The sequence below is a fragment of the Haliotis asinina genome, chromosome 7, assembly GCF_037392515.1.
Source record: "Haliotis asinina isolate JCU_RB_2024 chromosome 7, JCU_Hal_asi_v2, whole genome shotgun sequence".
Classification (NCBI taxonomy): Eukaryota; Metazoa; Mollusca; class Gastropoda; order Lepetellida; family Haliotidae; genus Haliotis; species Haliotis asinina.
In genome coordinates this window covers 39978266-39997980 of record NC_090286.1, presented here as the reverse complement: position 1 = coordinate 39997980, position 19715 = coordinate 39978266, and the positions used below count along the sequence as shown (strand labels likewise).

Below are 19715 nucleotides of genomic sequence, written 5' to 3'. Positions count from 1 at the left end.
ACGACATGATACGATTCGATCCACATCACGATATACTATCTTTAGTTATTCTCTTTAAATAAGTGTAAGCATATCAAGTAACAGTGTAAATTTTGACATAAAAGTCAATTTCTAGTGAAAATTAACAATTTTAAGACCTATGATACATATCACAATACGAAAAAAAGTATCGATATATTTATCATCTGATAAAATATCATGATTATCGATACTATGATACCACAGCTCTAGTTAATACTGTGCAAACAGGGGGACATTCTTGTCCAATTTTGGAAAGGCACATTGTCATGATATGCTTGAAAACAAGAACCTATATCGAAACATCACCATTGTCATACGCTTGAAAACGATATAAGAACCTATATCGAAACCTCCCCTTTGTCATATGCCTGAAAATGGTATAAGAACCTATACCAAAACGTCACCTTTGTCATATGCCTGAAAACGGTATAAGAACCAATATTGAAATGTCACCATCGTCATATGCCTGAAAACGATATAAGAACCTATTGCTAAATGTCACCATTATTATATGCTTGAAAACGGTATAAGAACCTGTACTGAAACATCGCCATTGTCACATGCATGAAAACGGTATAAGCACCTATACCGCTTATATTATTCTTATTGCTAGAATAAAGAAGTTGATCAGCATCAAGAAGTTGTGTCATTTCCATGCATCACAGTGAGAACTATGGAACAAATGCAGTGAAGTAGACAATTATCAAGAATTCAAGGCACAGCAAATATGAACTACTGAAACTAATTTCACTGATAAGCAAAGGGAGGTAACTCAAAGTGTTTGCTCTCATCAGATATTTTGCAAGAAGCTCAACACGTCTTCAGTGTCAATGAGGTGACTTCTTCAGTCTCCCTGTACAACACTGCATCACTACCTGTCACAAAGGGTTTCACTAACAACTCACATCTCTGTATTATACTGTATTACAACAATATCTTCAGTAGCAACTCACCTGAGGACTGTGGTTGTACTTGTCTGTCCACTCCACTGTTCCCTCCCCAGTCGTCACAGTCATTGCAGCCGCAGCATCAGGCTGAGGACGCCCTTTCTGTAAAATATGTTCAGTGCATCTACATATTGAAAACTGGCAAAGCCAATATATCCTGTCCATACAAACTGAACCAAAAATTACCACTGTAAACAAAGTTCCCACAAGAAGAAAAAGATTTAAAGAATCTTTGAATTTCAAATTGGCCAAGGGCTCCTTTCACAAACCAACCTCAACTAAGGGTAACTTTAACTCGTATTCTTTAACACTGCACTATTGTTACCTCAGTGACTTTGATTATCTTCGTGATTTGTGAAAGGTTGTCCAGAACAGGATATTACTCATAATCAGTGAGAAACAGTTCTCTTCTCATATTATGATTTGATCATGTGCTCCTAGGGCTCAATCAAAGACTTTTTTATTGACGCACCATACAACCTCACCTCATTACATGACCAAACCAACAGTGATGAAACTGTATTCCACCATCAAAAGGGATGTAATGGGAATGTGCAGAAGTAGCATGAGTTTATTAATGAAACATTAAACATCTTTAAACGTCTTCAGCATCCCAGCAAAACAGCATTTACTTCCATAAAAGATGACCTGTCATGACATGTATTTGTTTCATTTTGTATCAAACTGTTATACATCAAATCTTAATTAAAAACTTAATATTTCAAAAGAAAAGAAATCAACAATGTTTCCTTTCCCTAAACATAGACTGTATGTTAAGTTAATTAGAGTTATTTCAAGTTATTAAAACATAAGACGCTATGAGTGGTACTATCAATAATATGGAGTCTCTCCATCAGTTCAAAGTGTGTATATTGTTAGACTAACCTTCAGTTCCTCAAACAATTCTGCAGTTGCATAGGGACTCTGGCACCACAAGATTCTCAGTTTGGGGAAGTGCAAGGTCAAGATGGACAGTCTGGATGATACATCTTGGATGGAAATATCATTTGACATAGGATACTTGCCCTACAAGCAACAACATAATTTGAACACATTGTCAACATTTATCATATGTAAAGAATGTATGTCATGGCACATATCGTCTTCTGTTTAGTTTAGTATTTCAGTCATGTTATGTCATGCCTGCTAAAGTGAGCAAGTGAATATAGTTATATTCTGCTTTTAGACATATTCAAGCAATATGATGGCGCCAAACTCGGTCTTTCGTGTGATGAGCGAAAGATTTACCACTGGACTACCCAATCATCCCCTGACAAAAGTGATGCAGGCTGTAAATTGTTCTCTCTTCCAATGTGGCATGACTCTGTGTACAGTGGTCAAAGATCTAGTCTTATAACTTTGGCAAACATGGGTTTCGAACCCAAAACATCAGATCCCCTGACACAAAGGGATGTAACTCTGAAGTTCCTACACACCAGACACCTTTGCCAGCTTGTTAACAATGATTAAATAAACAAAATTAAATACCACCCTTATTGACAGCTCAATTAGCAACACTTTTATTAGCTAATGTCATGAACATAGGCCTAATATGTCAGTTTTACCCACCTGGAGAGCAAAGGACTTGTTGGCATCAAATTCAATCAACAGCACGGGCCTCTTGTAAAATCTACACATGGAGACACACTGGTTGTAGAGTCGGCCATTGTTGAGTGAACCAATCAGATCACTCACACTCTTCCTCTCAACACAAATGTCAGGGGTCAAGATGTAATCGCCCACCTGTGCATAAAATTGAAAAACAAACCAGGTAACTATGGCAACTGATGATACAGCAAAAGCGAGATCATGTCTGTCAGTCAACAGTGTGAAAGGAAAGTCTAAAATTGCCTGCCTCAAGGTCTTCAGACATCTGAACATAGCTTACTATGGCAAAGTCATAACAGACCTCAGATCAGTGTAGACCTATTTGGCAATAATAAAGACAATTATTTAGCTTTAAATAGCTTAAATAGAAAAGATTTCTTAAACAATCCCACTCACCTCTATTGTAACTGGTTCAATGTCAATTCCTTTCCGATGAATAAGAGACGGTAATTCGCTGCGAAATTCCCTCATGTCCACTATCACCTAGAACCATAATTATCATCCACGATCAGAAGAAAACATAGAGCTATTCCAATAACAGACAATTAGAGTACTTTATATTTTTTCAAAATTACCACATTTACAATTATACTGAATAATGAATTCATTATGAAAAGCAAGGTACAAATATGTGCCAAAGAAGTTGCAAAGCAATTTATTTGTATATTTCAAGTTATCCAACAATATACAATCAGCGATACTGACCACTTGTCATCAATAACAAATTTTCATCCATTTCAAATCCTAAAAATCTATATCTAAACACGTATCTGAACCTACTCTCTGCTGAACTTCCTTGACTGTGCCCCCTTTCCGAGAGCTGACAGTTTCATTTGCTGGAGTGGTCCCTCGTGCTAGGTTAGGGTCGTCATCCAGTTTACCATCCCTCTCCTCTGGGATCACCATTGTCTGTTTTCAAGAAACATGAGTGAGTGAGTGAGTGAGTGAGTGAGTGAGTTTGGTTTTATGCCACTTTTAGCAATATTCCAGTTATATCACGGCCGGGGACACCAGAAAATGGGCCTCACACATAGTACCCATGTGAGGTCCAACAGGAGAAAGCCCTCGGTATAAAAGCCTTTTGGAAACATTAAACAGGGACCCTGTGTTTCAGTAGAAGCTAATGAGTTTTGGAAATCCTGTCATTTGAGTGAGTTGGTTAGATTTATTTTAATGCAATATTCCAGCAATGTCATGGCAGGGGACACCAGAAATGGGTTCCATAGATTGTTCCCATGTAGGGAATAGCACCCAGGACTTTGGCATGATGGGTGAACGCTTCAACCACTAGGCTACCCAACTGCCCCTCTGGCGATGGTGGTTACAAAAAACAGTGGCATTATTTCGGGACCATGAACTTATTGGCTATAATGGCTGCTCAGTGAAATAATGAGATCAGTAACACTACCAAAATAAACACCCATCATAAATTACCACCCCTGTTTTAAATGGCAGGGTTCCACCCTTGTTATTGACACTCACAGCTTTTTGTTTGATGAGATGTTCAAAGGCATCCTTCTCCCGTCTGAGTGTGGTCAGATATCTCTGCTCTTCTACTGAGCTGCCATACAACAGGAAGTACACTCTCAGCGGGATGCCAGGACGTGTGGCACGATACACCTGTCAAGTTTTACCTGAATATATTACCAGGTATGCACTGGACACGTGTTGCACCTGGGCCATCAACATATATACTACAGCATCCTGCTTGGCCACTGTATAATGATTTATGGTGAAGCTGTGTTAATCCGAAGACTACTGAAACAAGTGTGTGAGTGAGTTTAGTTTTACGTCACACTCAGCAATATTCCAGCTATATGGCGGTGGTCTGTAAATAATTGTGTCTGGACCAGACAACCCAGTGATCAACAGCATGAGCATCAATCTGCGCAATTGGGAACCGATGATGGGAGTTAACCAAGTCAGCGTGTCTGACCACCCAATCCCATTAGTCGCCTCTTACAACAAGAATAGTTGCCTTTTATGGCAAGCATGGTTTGCTGAAGGTCTATTCTACCCCAGACCTTCACAGGCCCTTGAGTTCAAAGAAATCACCAATGGCAGTCATGGCAGTAACGACATCTTCAACTAATAAGGGTCACCTCACTTATCAATTAGCTAGCTACTGTTCATATATAATGAGAATTGGTTTATCAGGGCCGAAACTAATGCAGTCTGACTGTATATCAAAATGTTGCATCAAAATAGACTTATGAAATAAGAAGTAGATCTATTTCATTAATATTGGTACAGAGCAATTATTTTCATATACCACAGGGAAGTTTTCATCTTGGGTACTGAGAAATTCAACACTGATAGTTTTATCTACCAAGAGCTAAGGTGTATTTTGGTTACAAAAAAGGTCCTGCATGCCCACCTCTATTTGTCGTACAAACTGCATGTCGGCATCGTACAACACGACATATCTGGGTTCCACCTCCCTGAGGGTGCGGGTCAGTCCATGAGGATCAGTGCAGCCGTGGAGGGGGTGCAGAATGGTCAACGGCTCTGGGAGAACACCATAGTAGGCATCTTGAGATGACAGGGGGGTGTCGTCAGAGGTATCAGAATGCTGCAGAAAAAATGCTCTTAATAAAAAAGAAATCAACACAATGTCACCTAGTGACCAATAGTATGAGTAAATGTGACAACAGCCTGGGTAAAACATGTGCAGAATTCAGATTCCATGTGGTTCTGTTAGGTATGATGGTAAACATCACACCTGTCAGAACAAATACAAACATCAAACCAAATGTATCCAGTCCTCCAGTAAACACTTCACAGAGATGTCATACATCAGAATAAGATTTCATGCCTGGGTGTAACAATCCAATGAGGGCCAAGCAGCCCAGTGGTTGACAGCATAAGCAAAGACAGTTCCTAGGGAACAAAGACAGTGTTAAAGGTCACATGCAACGTAAAACACAACTTTGCAGATTCTGGTACCTTTAGGTATGCACTTGCCGAAACGAATCATAAAAAATGCCAATTCAACCTATAAAGTTGAAAAAAACCGCGATGAAAAAAAAGCCCGCGAAATCGGAGTTCAAACGTTTCACTAAATTCCCCCCAGCGCTGGGGGGAAAACTGGTTTCAACAGCTGTGCTGCGCTGCCTCCATAACGCATGCGCAGTGAATAGGCTCCCGGAGCTTGAAACAGTATGCATGCCCAGCGTCTAAGATCGTGAGCAGTAGTTTAATCTTGGTTGTGTACACAAACAAGTAAATAATCTACTCATTACGTAAAACAACTTGTTGATTGTGGTAAGCAGTCTCTGTCACAGGGAAAGCTCAGTGCCTGATTTATTCACACCTATATGTCTGTCTGCCTGTCTGCTAAAGACAACATGCAATACACAGCTTCAATCACTGACCACGTGCAATTTGAACTTAACACCCATCAGACTATACGACATAAAGAAAATAAGTTGATTTATGACTCGTGCACCCGAGTCCCGTGTCTGCCACATTATGTAATTAGGCACGTGTGATACACATGACATGTTTTATGTCTGTGGGTTGCAAACAAACTACATTCATTTTTTTCGGATGACTGGATCTGACGGAAACTGGTGCAAACTCTTGTCAGTTTCAAGTCCTGCTTTGTACTTGGACGAATGACAGATTCCAGCCACGCACTAGTTTACCATCTCTACTGACATGATTTTTGATTGGATCGAGGGCAAATTCAGAGAACATGTATTTTCCAAACCCAACATCTCTACATACATTCTTCATGGATAACGACTTCTTTTAGTATATATGATTTTGTTTGACAACAGTATATGAATCCATACTGAAACGACGTATCAAGTACACAAAAAGTAAGTTGTTATCCATAAAGAATCTTACTTTCTTGTGACTGGCTATACTTCTAAAATGCCCATCAAACAGATCATCTTTCTGTACACACAATGAACCCTCAGCATATCAGCAAATGAAACAGCCAATCGGAAGCCATCGTTACACTTGAGTGCATATCCACCCGCTATGACTGGGTTCGGTCTCCCTAGGGCTTCGTTTCGGGGGAAGTAAGCCCAAGCACAAAATATTGCACTTTTGAATCGCGATTGTACGCTTATAATTTTGTTTATTGTTTTTTTTAAAAGCAGCAATGTATATTATATGTCATGAATAAGTGATAAATGTGTTTTAATTATGTTTGATTTTTTGGTTGCATGTGACCTTTAACCAATTGCAACATGGCAGCACTACTGACAAGTCTAGTGGCAAACAATAGGTCTTATACAGAGTTCTCAACCAAGCTGCTATGGAGTGAGTGAGTGAGTGAGTGAGTGAGTGAGTTTAGTTTTACATCCCACTCAGCAATATTCCAGCTATATCTCGACGGTCTGTAAGTAAGTCTGGACAAGACAATCCAGTGATCAATCGGATGAAATGTCTGTTGTGTGATGCAGTGGTTTCAGGGGATATATGCTTTCTAGTCTCACCTTCAGGCAGACTTAGAACAAACTAGGTTGTTAGAGTCCTAAACATGCAAAAAATACGTAAATTATACGTAATTTAGAAATGAATCTTGTCACCTGGTCTCCTTCAGCTAACTCTTTGTTTGCATCAATCATCTGGGTCAAGGTCAACACTTCAGGGGCTGACTTTTCACCCTTGCCATGACCCTTTCTTTTCCTTGAAAACTGTTTTCTCTGAAAGCACAATGACTCAATGGTAACTATCCTAAAGGTAAGTGAATTTAATGAGAACTGAATATCTGTCTATGCTGTTGAAGTGAATCAAATGAATTAACTCAACTTTTGAAAAACAAATAGTGTAACCTCCCTTCACTTACATCTTTCTCCCCTTCTACATGGCCACCTTTCACAGCTAAGAACTTGTTGTACAGTCGGGCTAACATAGACTTGCCACCATCACATAGGAACTGAAACAAAGGAAGAGTGCAGGATCTCTGGTACATGTACTTGTAGCTATGTTTGCAAAGACCTTGACATTGGCTTGAACTTGTTACTTGCCTGAATATTTTATGAAGATCTGTGTCTTACCTCCTTCAACTGGCTGCATGTGCGGTCATCCTCAGCACAGATAAGGACTCTACCAGGGCCAAGGTCAGAGTCACACTTTTTGTTTTCCTCTTCAATTTCTCGCAACACCTCCTTCAACACCTTCCACTTGGGGCACTCCTCCAGCACAGGGACTACAGCGAGAACACAGTTCACATTATAGACCATCCATTAAATCTAGAAGAGGAAGGCAGGGATTTGTGCAAACGGGTGGGCATGCAGGCAAGTATGTTTACTTCATCACTTTTTGCAATATTTCAGCAATATCAAAGTGGGTAACACCATCAAATTGTTTTGCACGCTGTATCCATCTGAGGAAATAAATCAAGGTCTTTGACGTGACAAGCAAGAACCTTTACTGCTACGCCTCCATCTGTTCTTCACTGAATCTGTCATTTGTGAATCTGAGCCACATATATATAATCTGTCAAGAACTGATTGAGGACATACTTGGTTCCTCCTTCACCTTGTCGTCATCTTCAGTTCCAGTTTTCTTCTTCTTCGGTGCAGATTTCCAGACTCTGTCTTTAGCATGCTGGAGAATAAACACATCAAAGTCAAGAGAGTTTGTCTACGTCCTGTCTCCTATAAAGCCAACTATACTACAGACAAGAAATAAGGGAACTAATGAAATAATAGCGAATTTGAAACTACTTTAAATATCCACTAAATCCATTTTAGATGTCAAGTTCAATATCTGGTCTGTCCACCATGTTTTCAACACATTCACGGCACCTTGATGGCATGCTGTTAATCAATTTCCGGATGGTTGCCCGTGGTATTGCCCGCCATTCCTCTTGGAGAGCTGCACCAAGCTGGGCCAGGTTGGCGGGTCCTGGGTCCCTGGCGTACACCCTTCGACCAAGAACGTCCCAGAGATGTTCAATTAGGGACAGGTCTGGGGACTTATAGGGCCAGTCCAATGTCTGGATACCTTCTTGTCGGAGATAAACGGAGACAATTCCGGCCCCATGTGGTCTGGCATTATCATCTTGGAATACAAAATTTCGGCCGATAACTCTAGCCAATGGAGCCACAACAGGACGCAATATTTGGTCAACGTATCGCTGACCAGTCATGGCTCCGTTAATGATGACCAAATCTGATCGTCTGTCATGTGTAATCCCACCCCAAACCATGACACTACTACCTCCATATCGATCATGGTCAAGAATTGCTGCTCTGGCATATCGCTCCCCGCTCCGACGCCAACAACGTTTTCTGCCATCTGTGAATCATAGGCAAAACCTTGACTCATCAGAGAACATGGTGTAACGCCAGTGGTGCATAGCCCATCCCTGATGCTGCCTAGCCCATGCCAATCTTTGGCCCTTATGGTGAGCTGAAAGGGTGACACCCTTAAAAGGCTGTCTTGCTTTCAGACGAGCTTGATAGTGTCGGTTTTTAACGGTTGAGATTGAAAAGCGTCTTCCAGTGAGTGTACGGAATTCTCGATTGATGGCAGGGGCCGATTTAAACCTATCGCGTAGAGCAATCAACGTAATGAGACGATCCTGTCGTGGTGTCGTTGATTTTGGTCTACCACGCCCAGGTCTCGTTGCAACCCCACCCGTTTGATGGTACTTATCCCACAGGCGTGAAATTACACTTTTTGATTTACCCATCTGCCGGACAACTTCACATAATGATGTCCCCCTCTCTATCATCCCCACAATTCTCCATTTTGTTGCTTCACCAAGATACTGCCTCGGAGGCATTTCTGTCAGTAAGTGTCAATCTCTATTGCATTAGTGATTGCGACTTCTACAGTACATTTGCAGGAGTTAACTTCTGTATGCACGTGTAGCACGTGCTGGGCATGCATTATGCGAAATTCCATTGTCATTGGGAGATACGCCACGATAACGGACCCTGTCACAGTCAAAGTCATCTACATTCAATTTCTTGGTTCCCTTATTTTCTGTCGGTAGTATATATTCTTAACTACCAACTGACTCCACTTTCACCCCCGTTTTCACCCACTGTTAGTCATTTATCACTGCACGCTTCCATTTTGATCGCTCGTCAGTTGCTCCATTAATGGACTCACCTGACCATTTTTTTTCTAAGCGGCATTCAGAGTGAGTGAGTGAGTGAGTTTAGTTTTAAGCTGCACTCAGATTTTTCCAGCTATATCGTGGCAGTCTGTAAATGGTCTTATTGATAACAATGTTAGCATCTACACCAAAACATTGCATCTATTATGTTAAAGAAGCCAATCCATAAAATGTGTGATATGGAGGGATCAAGGGATCACTTCCACTCACTCTCCCCTCCGTCAATGACAGACCATCAAACTCACCACGAACAGACTGTCAGCAGCATCAAGAAACAACCAACCAGTGTTCTGACCAAACGTCTTTTCGTTTGTCCTGCAAAGACAAAAACAAACACAACTCTTGAAATTACACAACATTAACTACCATCCATTGTTGTCTTCCACAAGTCGTAAGTAATAATGGCATGAGTGCAATTTTTATCATAAACTTGATATTCTATACTTATCCTGACACATGTCTATTTGGTTTCTCTCTCCCCTCTTCCAAATGGTTAAGTGGAAACTTCAATCCCTACAATTCCCATGAAGCGAACATACAGTCACTCACTCTCGAGTTACCTCCCTTACTTCCCGCCAAATGCACCCACGTAACCTCTGCTTGCCCGTCCTCACTCTCTCCTCAATCACACAAGCAGATGGTAGGGTGGGTTCTTCAGGGTCCCTCTATGGCTTATAACTGAATTATTTTTGGATGTATAGGTCAGATTGTGCCGTGAATGCTGTTGTTGCAATGTTATTTATCATATTTCACTCTGAGTCAATTTCCAATACCTCCATGTTTTTAAAGGACATCCAGTTATAAACAAGTGTTTGCTATTAACATGTCTTTCCAGGACATCCACATACAAACATGTGTTTGCCATTAATATGGTAATGTCCCTTGCTACTAAAGAATAATGAAATATTTATAACATATTTCCTACTTTTTATTTTTTGGTGACATACAACCACATACAAGATGCCTGAAAGAACTGGTCCCTGCATAATCACACACTGCAGACTGTCAAAATATTGAAGACATTGGGTACCATTTTTTATGAAAGTATGCATTTACATAAATTTGGAAAGTGGTCAAAGTGTCGTGGTGACCTTGAAGATAAGGTCAAAGTCATCCAAGTCAACTTGTGTCTGCATAATCCCCCAATGTAAACTGTCACCAAATTTGAAGACATTGGGTACAACAGTTCATGAGATATCATGTGAACATAAGTTTGAAAAACAGTCAAAGTTTCATGTCAACCTTGAAAATAAGGTCACAGTCAACCAAATCAACTGGTGTCTGTGTAATCCACCAATACAGGCTGTCACTAAATTTGAAGTCCATGAGATATAGCATCAAAAAAAAAAAAATTTACAATGTGTTCAATGTGTCATTATGACCTTGAAGATAAGGTAAAGGTCACCCAAACCCAAAGTCATTGGTTAAAACAGTTCTTTAATTGTCATGTTAATAAGAGTTTGAAAAGTGGGGTCTGCATAATCCAAAAAATCCCCAAATGTAGGCTGCCACCAAATCTTAACACAATGGGTAAAACAGTTCATGAGATATTGCGTTAACAAGTGAGTAAGAACGGACATACAAACACCATCAACCCACCTCACTGAATGCACCAGGCTGTAGAAGGTCACACAGTCATACTGGGTAAGATGTCTAAAAGGAGAAAACATGGGGTAAAATATTCAGAGGATGTATTCAAAATAAGAGAGTGTTAAAAATGACTCATATTCCATCATTTTCGTCTCGAGCCTTGTGTTCCTACCAAATCATCCTATCAAATGATGAGATCACATATTTCACCAGTATCCAATTCATGAACTGTGGGATACTATAACTATCATCCAAATTATTAATACTATAATTATCACCCCTGTCCAATTATCACAGTAAACTGTAATCATTTGTAATTCAAAGTGAAAACAGGGTCAGATGTGATGTCACAAACACATGAGTTTTCACACAGCTGATTGGCCAATCAGTAAGATTCTTTACTATTAATTATAATGTATCATTCTGGGAAATATGTGAGAGTGTTACAAACTTGAGAATGAGACGGAGAGTTTTCAGATCGGAGACAAGCTGTCTTGCTTTAGCACCTAGTTGGTGCCATATTGGGTCCAGCTGTTGTCGAATAGCCCGGTCAAAAGATTTGGCTAAAGCATTCTCCACTGTGATTTCATCTGTATCAATCTGAAAGGTACAAAAGTATTAAATATGCACAAAGAATGATTCTACAGTGCTTTTAAGAAAGTACTCAAATGCAGCACATGTCATATTTGAGGCAACACTTTCTCAAAGTACAGACTCTAGTATTTATTGTTGGGTTATGTCCCATCCAGGATTTGAACCCATACTCAGAGGCACCTACCAGTAATCGCCAGTACACAAAGTGAGCCATCCACTCAGTCACCAGTACTTCAACAAACATGAAAGTTGGACAACTGGTAGTCTAGATCACAGAAAAGTACTAGAATCTGTACTCTATTGAGAAAGTGTATTGGCGACTAAAACATGTGACACACAAAGAAGTCAAAAATCACAATTCACAAAGACAAGGTCAAAGTCACAGAATAATCAGTCACAAACACACAATAAAACAGAAACACGGGGCCCACTGTCACAAAGCAATCATAGCACTATGACTGTTGTACCTCCTATACTAAGGGTACTGTATTGGCAAATTAGATGAATGTTATGCAGAATTGGTAGTCTCCAAATTTCATTTGGAACCAAACACATCATATACACGGTAGACTTATGAGAGTCATAGCTGAAAGCCAGTGATGGCACAAGGTGTTCATGGGTAAGTATGTTGTGCTTTACCTGCCATTCACACTTACTTTACATAGAAAGGTAAGCACTTGTTTCTAGTGTAAGTACACCTAAAAGATGTGGGATACTTACACTGGGTGTGCACCTCTTCAGCTCATTGACACAGGCATTGATGAGGTCCAGCAGGGCTGTCTGACAAGCCGTCATGGTGGACGTCATCTGCACCTGCAGTTCAATCACATCCACCTGAAACAAACACACCAGTAAAGGTTAGAATACTGGCCTTCAGTAACCCATGCTTGTCGTAAGAGGTGACTAACAGGATTGAGTGGTCAGGCTGGCTGACTTGGTTGATACACGTCATTGGTTCCCAGTTGTGCAGATCGATGCTCAAGCTGTTAATCACTCGGTTGTCTGGTCCAGTCTTGATTATTTTAAGACAGATGCCATATACTAGTAGCTGAGATATTGATGAGTGTAAAAGTAAACTCACACACTCACTAGTTTGGTGTTTAATACCACAGAAATCAACAGTTCTGTCATACTATGCAGGTCAGCCTGCAAATTTGTCTGTTGGTGAGACACATTTGTGGATATTAATGAATATTAATATTCAAGCCATATGGTTACAGTCTGTAAATAAGCCCGTCTGGACCATGCAGAGACCATCATGAACATTGATCTATGCAGTTGGGATATGATGATGTGTCAACGAAGTCAGGATGGAATTCCAACAGCAAATGACAAGGTATGTTTGAGATCTACCACAGACGTGAGTGACTGAGCAATAATGATGGACAGTAATATCGTGGCAGCCTTCTCTGAGTCTTCAGATCAGGATCAAAATCAACAAAAGAGTTCACCTACCATTTTGTAACCCTGATAAATATGATTTGAAAATGGAGAAGAAACTACTACAAGACCTGATCACCTAACCTAATGTAAATGGCCACTATATTATCCACATTTGGAACAAGTCTCTTCAACATTCACAACTTATCATGATAACAGTTCTGGTAAGGTGTAAGAGATTTACTTGCAGTACATTCGTAAGCATCCCTTGACTCAGAGTCTGATGGTCTAAATGACTCAACAGTGAGGTGAGCTGAAATGGGGTTCAACGTAACTCTTACAAATATGTCACTCATATGATGACATATATGCATGTGTGTGGCTGCTGAACTAGCCCAGACTTAAGCTGGTTTAATAGTGCTAGCTCACAGAGATTCCATGCAGCAGTTAAACATGAATACCTCATGCAGACACATCATACTGATTCCAGGCCAAAAAATCCTCATTGTACCCATTAATGCCGTATGCAGGGACTAGCAAGTACTAAAACGTCTTTTGGTATGACGCGGCCGGAGATCCAACCCAAAACCTTCCACTCTCTGGGAGGACACTCTAACCAGCACACCATGAAAACGGTCATTCACCAGTGACACATGTAACCTTAAAGTACCAGGAGATATTCTGCCCTCACTATGTTGACTGACCTTGTGTTTCTCCATACATGACACGACACTGGCATGGAAGCGGGGCCATAAGAACAGCTTCTTGACAAACAAGTTCTTCATTACCCTCTCCACCTGACAGAACCCTGAGGTGAATGACTCTGGGCTGGCAGAGAAAGCCTTGATGAATCCTGTCTGCAAAAGTTGAAGTTTATTTAACAGTATGAATACTTTAAACAGACTGTTTATGAGAATTAATCTGTACTGTCTTGACGCATGATCATCAGCATGTTAGATTTATCATTCATCAGCATACATTTTAGAAATTTGGTATCAGTTGAAATTATACATGAGTTATATCAGTTATATTCTACTTTTATGCTAATTTGTATTACAAAAAGAGCAAGTGAGTGAGTATAGTTTTACGCTGCACTCAGCAATATTCCAGCCATATGGCGGCAGTCTGTAAATAATCAAGTCTGGACCAGACAATCCAGTGATCAACAGCATGAGCATCAATCTATGCAATGGGGAACTGATGTCAGGTGTCAACCAAGTCAGCGAATACGACCACCCGTTCCCGTAGTCGCCTTTTACGACAAGCATATAGTCGCCTTTTATGGCAAGCATAGGTTGCTGAAGGCCTATTCTACCCCTGATCTTCACGTGTCATTATAAAAAGAACAATTCGGCATAAACTATTGTTTATTATTAAATAGCATGTCTGTGATTTCATGGTTTAAGATGAAGATATTGTGTTACTGCCAATATCATTTAGCAATTTCTTCTTTCATCATGTTTTAAGACTTACCTTGTTCTTTGACCTATATAGGCGCAAAATGAAGGCCTCTTGACATGACTCAATGATTCTGTAAATAAACAACATATATAACCAAACTTTCGGACTTGTGCTTTTCAAGATTACATCCACTGCTTGTGTTTCACACATTTTGTTCATTTGTTCACCCGTAAAGATCTGCATTAAAACAACATGGTATCTTCCAGTGATCAGGAAGTAAAATAAATAAGCTCACCTGTTCTATCATTACCAAAATAGACTTGACAAAAAGTATATTGTAGGCAATATGGGGAAAATGACAACAACATAGTGTTTCCAGGTATAAGATATCCTTATTTTTTCTGAATGCATTTTTATTCATTAGAACTGGACACCTGACTCGAGATTTCATATGAATGGGAAAAGGGTTTTGTCTACAGTGGAATCTGTCTATTATGGACTTGTCTGGGACTGACTCATTTGTCCAGATTGTAAAGCAGTCAGGAACAGACAATATTTGTCCTTTACCACAGACACTGGTCAGCATATCTATAGGTTACATGTTCATCAAACTTTTTTTCAGGGCAAGAAAACAACATATTGCTTTATGTGAGCAAACGGCACAAAATGACTTTGTGTGAGTTGGCCACAATCTAGACCCAAACAGAAGTAATGAAGATGTTTATTCAACTGACTGTTATTTTAGTCAGCTAAGACCAGATTACAATCCTTAATTGAGAGACTCTGGTTCATAAAGCAAGGTTTAATGATTAAAGAACAATTTTACCAAGACTCAGAGAGTAGTCAGCATTGTGAAGAAAAACGGATAGCAGAGAGTCCAGATGTGACAGATTCCACTGTATTTGATAAGCTGAGCAGATGTCTTTATCTCTGTTGCATTATAAGGAACAACCAGATTTGAAACTTTAACTTACCATTCTTAATCACCAGTATCACAATGTCATTTAATTTAAGTGAAATTATATAATTATCCTTTCTCCAAACTCAACAACATACACTTCAGTGATGGGTAAATGTGTTGTTCCACTATTTTATAGGCCAAAAGTCAAATACTATCAACAGTAAGGCAAACTGGGATGTAGGTAACTTGGGACTGTAGGCAAAATGGGATATAACATACATCACAGATCTCCACCTCAATCAGCCAAAAACCCAGCCAGACATCAGGGATGGTAACTTTAAAATGTTACCATCCTGAAATGGATTTAACCAGACTAGACACCATGATATTGTGAATTTCCTCAGATGTATGGCACATCTAATATTTTTTACCAGGTCATCGGACTGGTTAGCTGTAAATCAAGACCCTCTGTCAGAAATCTAACATTCTCAGGCATTTTGGACAGGCCTTATTTCATACACTGTTTTAATCCTCACTGTACTAACATCCCATTCAACCTGGGTACCCTACCCAAATCACTTACTTGTGAGCCTTGTAAACCAGGATGCCAGTCACATGATCGATGGGCACTCTGTCAGTCAGCAGATCAACAACCAGGATCCGAGAGGTAATAAACAACACACCACCCTCAACATATGTGTTTAACCTGAAATCAAAACACAGTAGAATCCTAACTTCCTCCAGTGAATGTGAGAGAGGGGTCTGACAACATTTCAGCAATATCACGGCAGGGAACACCACAATAAGCTACACACAATATACCCATGTGCAAACCCTTTGGTATGATAAGCACATTCTTTAACCACTTGGCACTCCTACCCCACAAAACCCACACAACAACATGTCTTGGACAAACAAGACCATCATCATGATCATACATTTACTCAGTGCTGTGTATCTATATTCTTTTCACATTTTACTGTAACTTGTGAACAGACAAACTCTAATGCATTTGGGGGTGAGTTACGTTTCATGTCACATTTAGCAATATTCCACTTGGCCTGACAAGTGAAAAGTTTAACCACTAGGCCACTAAGTGTCTTTTGAAAAGTGATAAGATGCAATACATGTTATATCGGAGATTACCCTGTCTCAATAAAATACAACATCTATTGCTCAGCTGGGCTGAACCAACCTTCCCAGAGTGAACCACCACCACACAAATATAGTGGCCTACCCAACCAAGGCTTCCACAAAAATATGGTAGCCTAAATCACATACTCTGGGTACCCAGTGATAACTGGCACAGCTCCCATGGCAAGAGAAAGTAATCTCAAATATATAACGTTATGTTAAGGCAACCAGTCCACAAACTCAAATTGTACTGATTCTGAAAGTTATGTGTGTTGAGGCTGCTGATTCTACGTCAGATGCATTAAAACTTTACAACCTTAACTGTTTTTAGTTCTCTCATTACCTATCACTGGCGCTGAATTCATTCGTAATTGCCTTTGGAAGCGGTTTCACTCCTTGGGACTCCAATTGCTCAATGAAGTATTCCTGCAAATATTCAAAAGATGGTAGGGGTGAAACAATGCACTCTTAGTCTTACCATTGTATGGTACGTAATGCAGCATAAGGCCTTTGGTTTGGTATATGAGATATCGTCATAATGTAGACAAGAAAGAAATGTAGAGATTTTGACTAAATGACTCAGTTTCTAGACATTTTAGATAAGGTTTGAAAAAGTGAATACAATGACGGTACAAAACATGAAAATACCCATTTGATGGATGGTACCATGGTATACCAAACCTAACGCAAAATATCGCCATTGTACTAATGCCACACCATACTGCTTCACCACTTAACAATGGAATGATGGGTTTTCCAGAATAGGCAACATAAACAGTTTCAAGATGTATGATATTCCTCCAGTGATGTAGCTTTTATTCATAATGGTCATTTACTTTGTCTGGTTCACTTACCTCTTCAGTAGTAGATGTGTTTAACACCAAAACTAAACTGCCTGGGTCAGAATATACTTTCAAGAAGTTCACAAAGATTCTGTCAATACCAAGGCCCCTAAAAACAAATAAACAAACACCTTAAATATATGTGAACTGTCATATTAGAAGGATATATGAATATATCTGGCATACAATTTCCACTGTAAACTACTAGAAAAAATTATCATTGAATATGATTTTGTTTGTTTCACACCTCATGGAGCAATATTCTAGCTGCAAGAGCACTGCATGAACATAATCAAATCTGTACAAGACAGTCTAGGGCTGATAGTGTGAGCATCAATCCATGGTGCAGGGGGTGACATGCAATCATGTCACAGATACAGACCACCGGGTCCATTTTCTTGCCTCTTGCAACTTAGTGTTTGCTGGGTACCAATTCAAACCCTAAATCTTTTTATCTGGAAAGATATCCGAACGATTCCGGATGATATTTAGTGTACGCTTGCTTCTGGGTGATGCACATGGCGTACGTGCAACCATGAGAACGGTGAGTAAACAGTCGCTGAAAATAGTGTTTTTGGCAATATTTAAGGATGTTATCTTGCAGAAATATTAGCTAATGGTAACCATGTCAACAGAAACCCCAACGCGTATTTACTGCAGGTGAAATAACTGTGTTATGTGCGGATTTTTGTTTGTGGAGAGATCAGTGTCAGCGACTTGAATATTTTGAAAATCTCTCCGATCCCTAAATAGTAGCTGTTGTCCTATTGGCTAAATCTATTTAACTGTCTCGCATTTGATTGGACGGCCATTTGTCGCTCAAAGGTTACCTGACGCGACCTTCTACTAGGTTTTGTTAGACTCAGTGGTGGAGTGTAACGAAATACACTGAGATTAAGTCTACTTAGACTGAATATAATCTGCACATAAAATATGCAGGTTTTCTTCCTACAGAAACTGTCAAAACTGAGTCTACTGATCATGAATATTATTCCTACTGTCACTATTTTTGCAATGACCAAGTCTACTGTTTTCCGATTGTTCAGGCAGGTTTTATTACTGACTGAAAACTTCCAATACACAGAAATAAACCATGCTCTTAACACAATAAGGAGAGAAAGCAATATTTAGCAACTTGTCGTAACCTAACAACATGTCCTAGCTATGATCCCACACTGTGATGTAAGCGGCTTGCATCAATACTTACAATAACATGAAAACACCACTCTCTATTTATTAGAGAACATTAACCATGTTAACCATGCTAACTGTGCAACTGTGTAATTGTTTTTGTTCAAAGGGAGTGGATGCATTATATGTCACATTGACAGCGTGATGTTCATATGATATCATAGCACTGGAAAGGTCATGCTTATGGAATATATATATATACTACATAAATACTGGTCTACAAAACACAATAAACTCTGATGATTTTAAGAGGGGGTCACATATTTTGTTCTGTCATCAATTTTGTACACATGTTAAAGGGGGCCATTGATTTTGTACATTAATTTCTGGGGGTGGTTGTCATTCACATTGTACATGCAACTCCATAACAATCATCATCAACACCCTGTTATAAATTATGAACGGTCCCTTAGCATACCACTATACCAAACAAGACTGACCCATGAAACAGAAACAGACTAGAGTTACAATGGCAGAATAAAAACTACTGTACTGATAGGTATAATTTTCATAGAAAAACAACATACTTTGCTAGAAGTGTCAATCCGTCTTCATGGAATGAATCCAGAAACATCTGGTTTTCATATTCCAACAGAGCCATTTTCAGGATTTATTGTATATTCCAATTTCCCCCACCAAATATATTATTGTGTTATCCAACGGTTGACAGTTCAGTTACAGATGACATGTCAGCAGCATTTTGTAGTTGTCCTGTTACTGGGACGTTGATTATAGATTTTTTATATTTCTCAATTTACTGAACTTCAACTTCCAATTTGAAGTTCCAGCACTCGTCAACCCGATAAATGAGTGACTAGTTTGACATGAAACTGTGACATGGACCCAGTTACTGTGACATCTTCACTGCTGTCGGCAGCAGAGATCATACAGTAGAGTCTATTATAGTCACTGTCCTCAGTGGAAAAGTGCTTGTATCAGCCAAACACAAGTTGTTTCATGGGCGCAGACATTTTGTTAGTACTAACTAAAGGATAATACCGTACACAATAATTTTC

At 39.6% G+C, this 19715-nt stretch overlaps 1 protein-coding gene across 1 annotated transcript in view; it reads right to left on the bottom strand.

Moving 5' to 3' along the window:
- LOC137291751 (DNA repair endonuclease XPF-like) overlaps positions 1-19715 on the bottom strand; it is a 20569-nt gene extending 854 nt beyond the window's left edge. Inside the window, exons 1-21 of the mRNA XM_067823255.1 lie at positions 19227-19715; positions 17521-17617; positions 17010-17092; positions 16116-16238; positions 14704-14761; positions 13935-14087; positions 12571-12684; positions 11708-11856; positions 11266-11319; positions 9912-9981; positions 8060-8144; positions 7592-7743; positions 7381-7470; positions 7121-7237; positions 4954-5148; positions 4059-4196; positions 3357-3485; positions 2973-3059; positions 2538-2711; positions 1854-1994; positions 975-1070 (exon numbers count right to left, since the gene is read on the bottom strand). Coding sequence (XP_067679356.1) covers positions 975-1070; positions 1854-1994; positions 2538-2711; positions 2973-3059; positions 3357-3485; positions 4059-4196; positions 4954-5148; positions 7121-7237; positions 7381-7470; positions 7592-7743; positions 8060-8144; positions 9912-9981; positions 11266-11319; positions 11708-11856; positions 12571-12684; positions 13935-14087; positions 14704-14761; positions 16116-16238; positions 17010-17092; positions 17521-17617; positions 19227-19300 — 2379 coding nt within the window. The 5' untranslated portion in view covers positions 19301-19715. The remainder of the gene's footprint in view (positions 1-974; positions 1071-1853; positions 1995-2537; positions 2712-2972; positions 3060-3356; positions 3486-4058; positions 4197-4953; positions 5149-7120; positions 7238-7380; positions 7471-7591; positions 7744-8059; positions 8145-9911; positions 9982-11265; positions 11320-11707; positions 11857-12570; positions 12685-13934; positions 14088-14703; positions 14762-16115; positions 16239-17009; positions 17093-17520; positions 17618-19226) is intronic.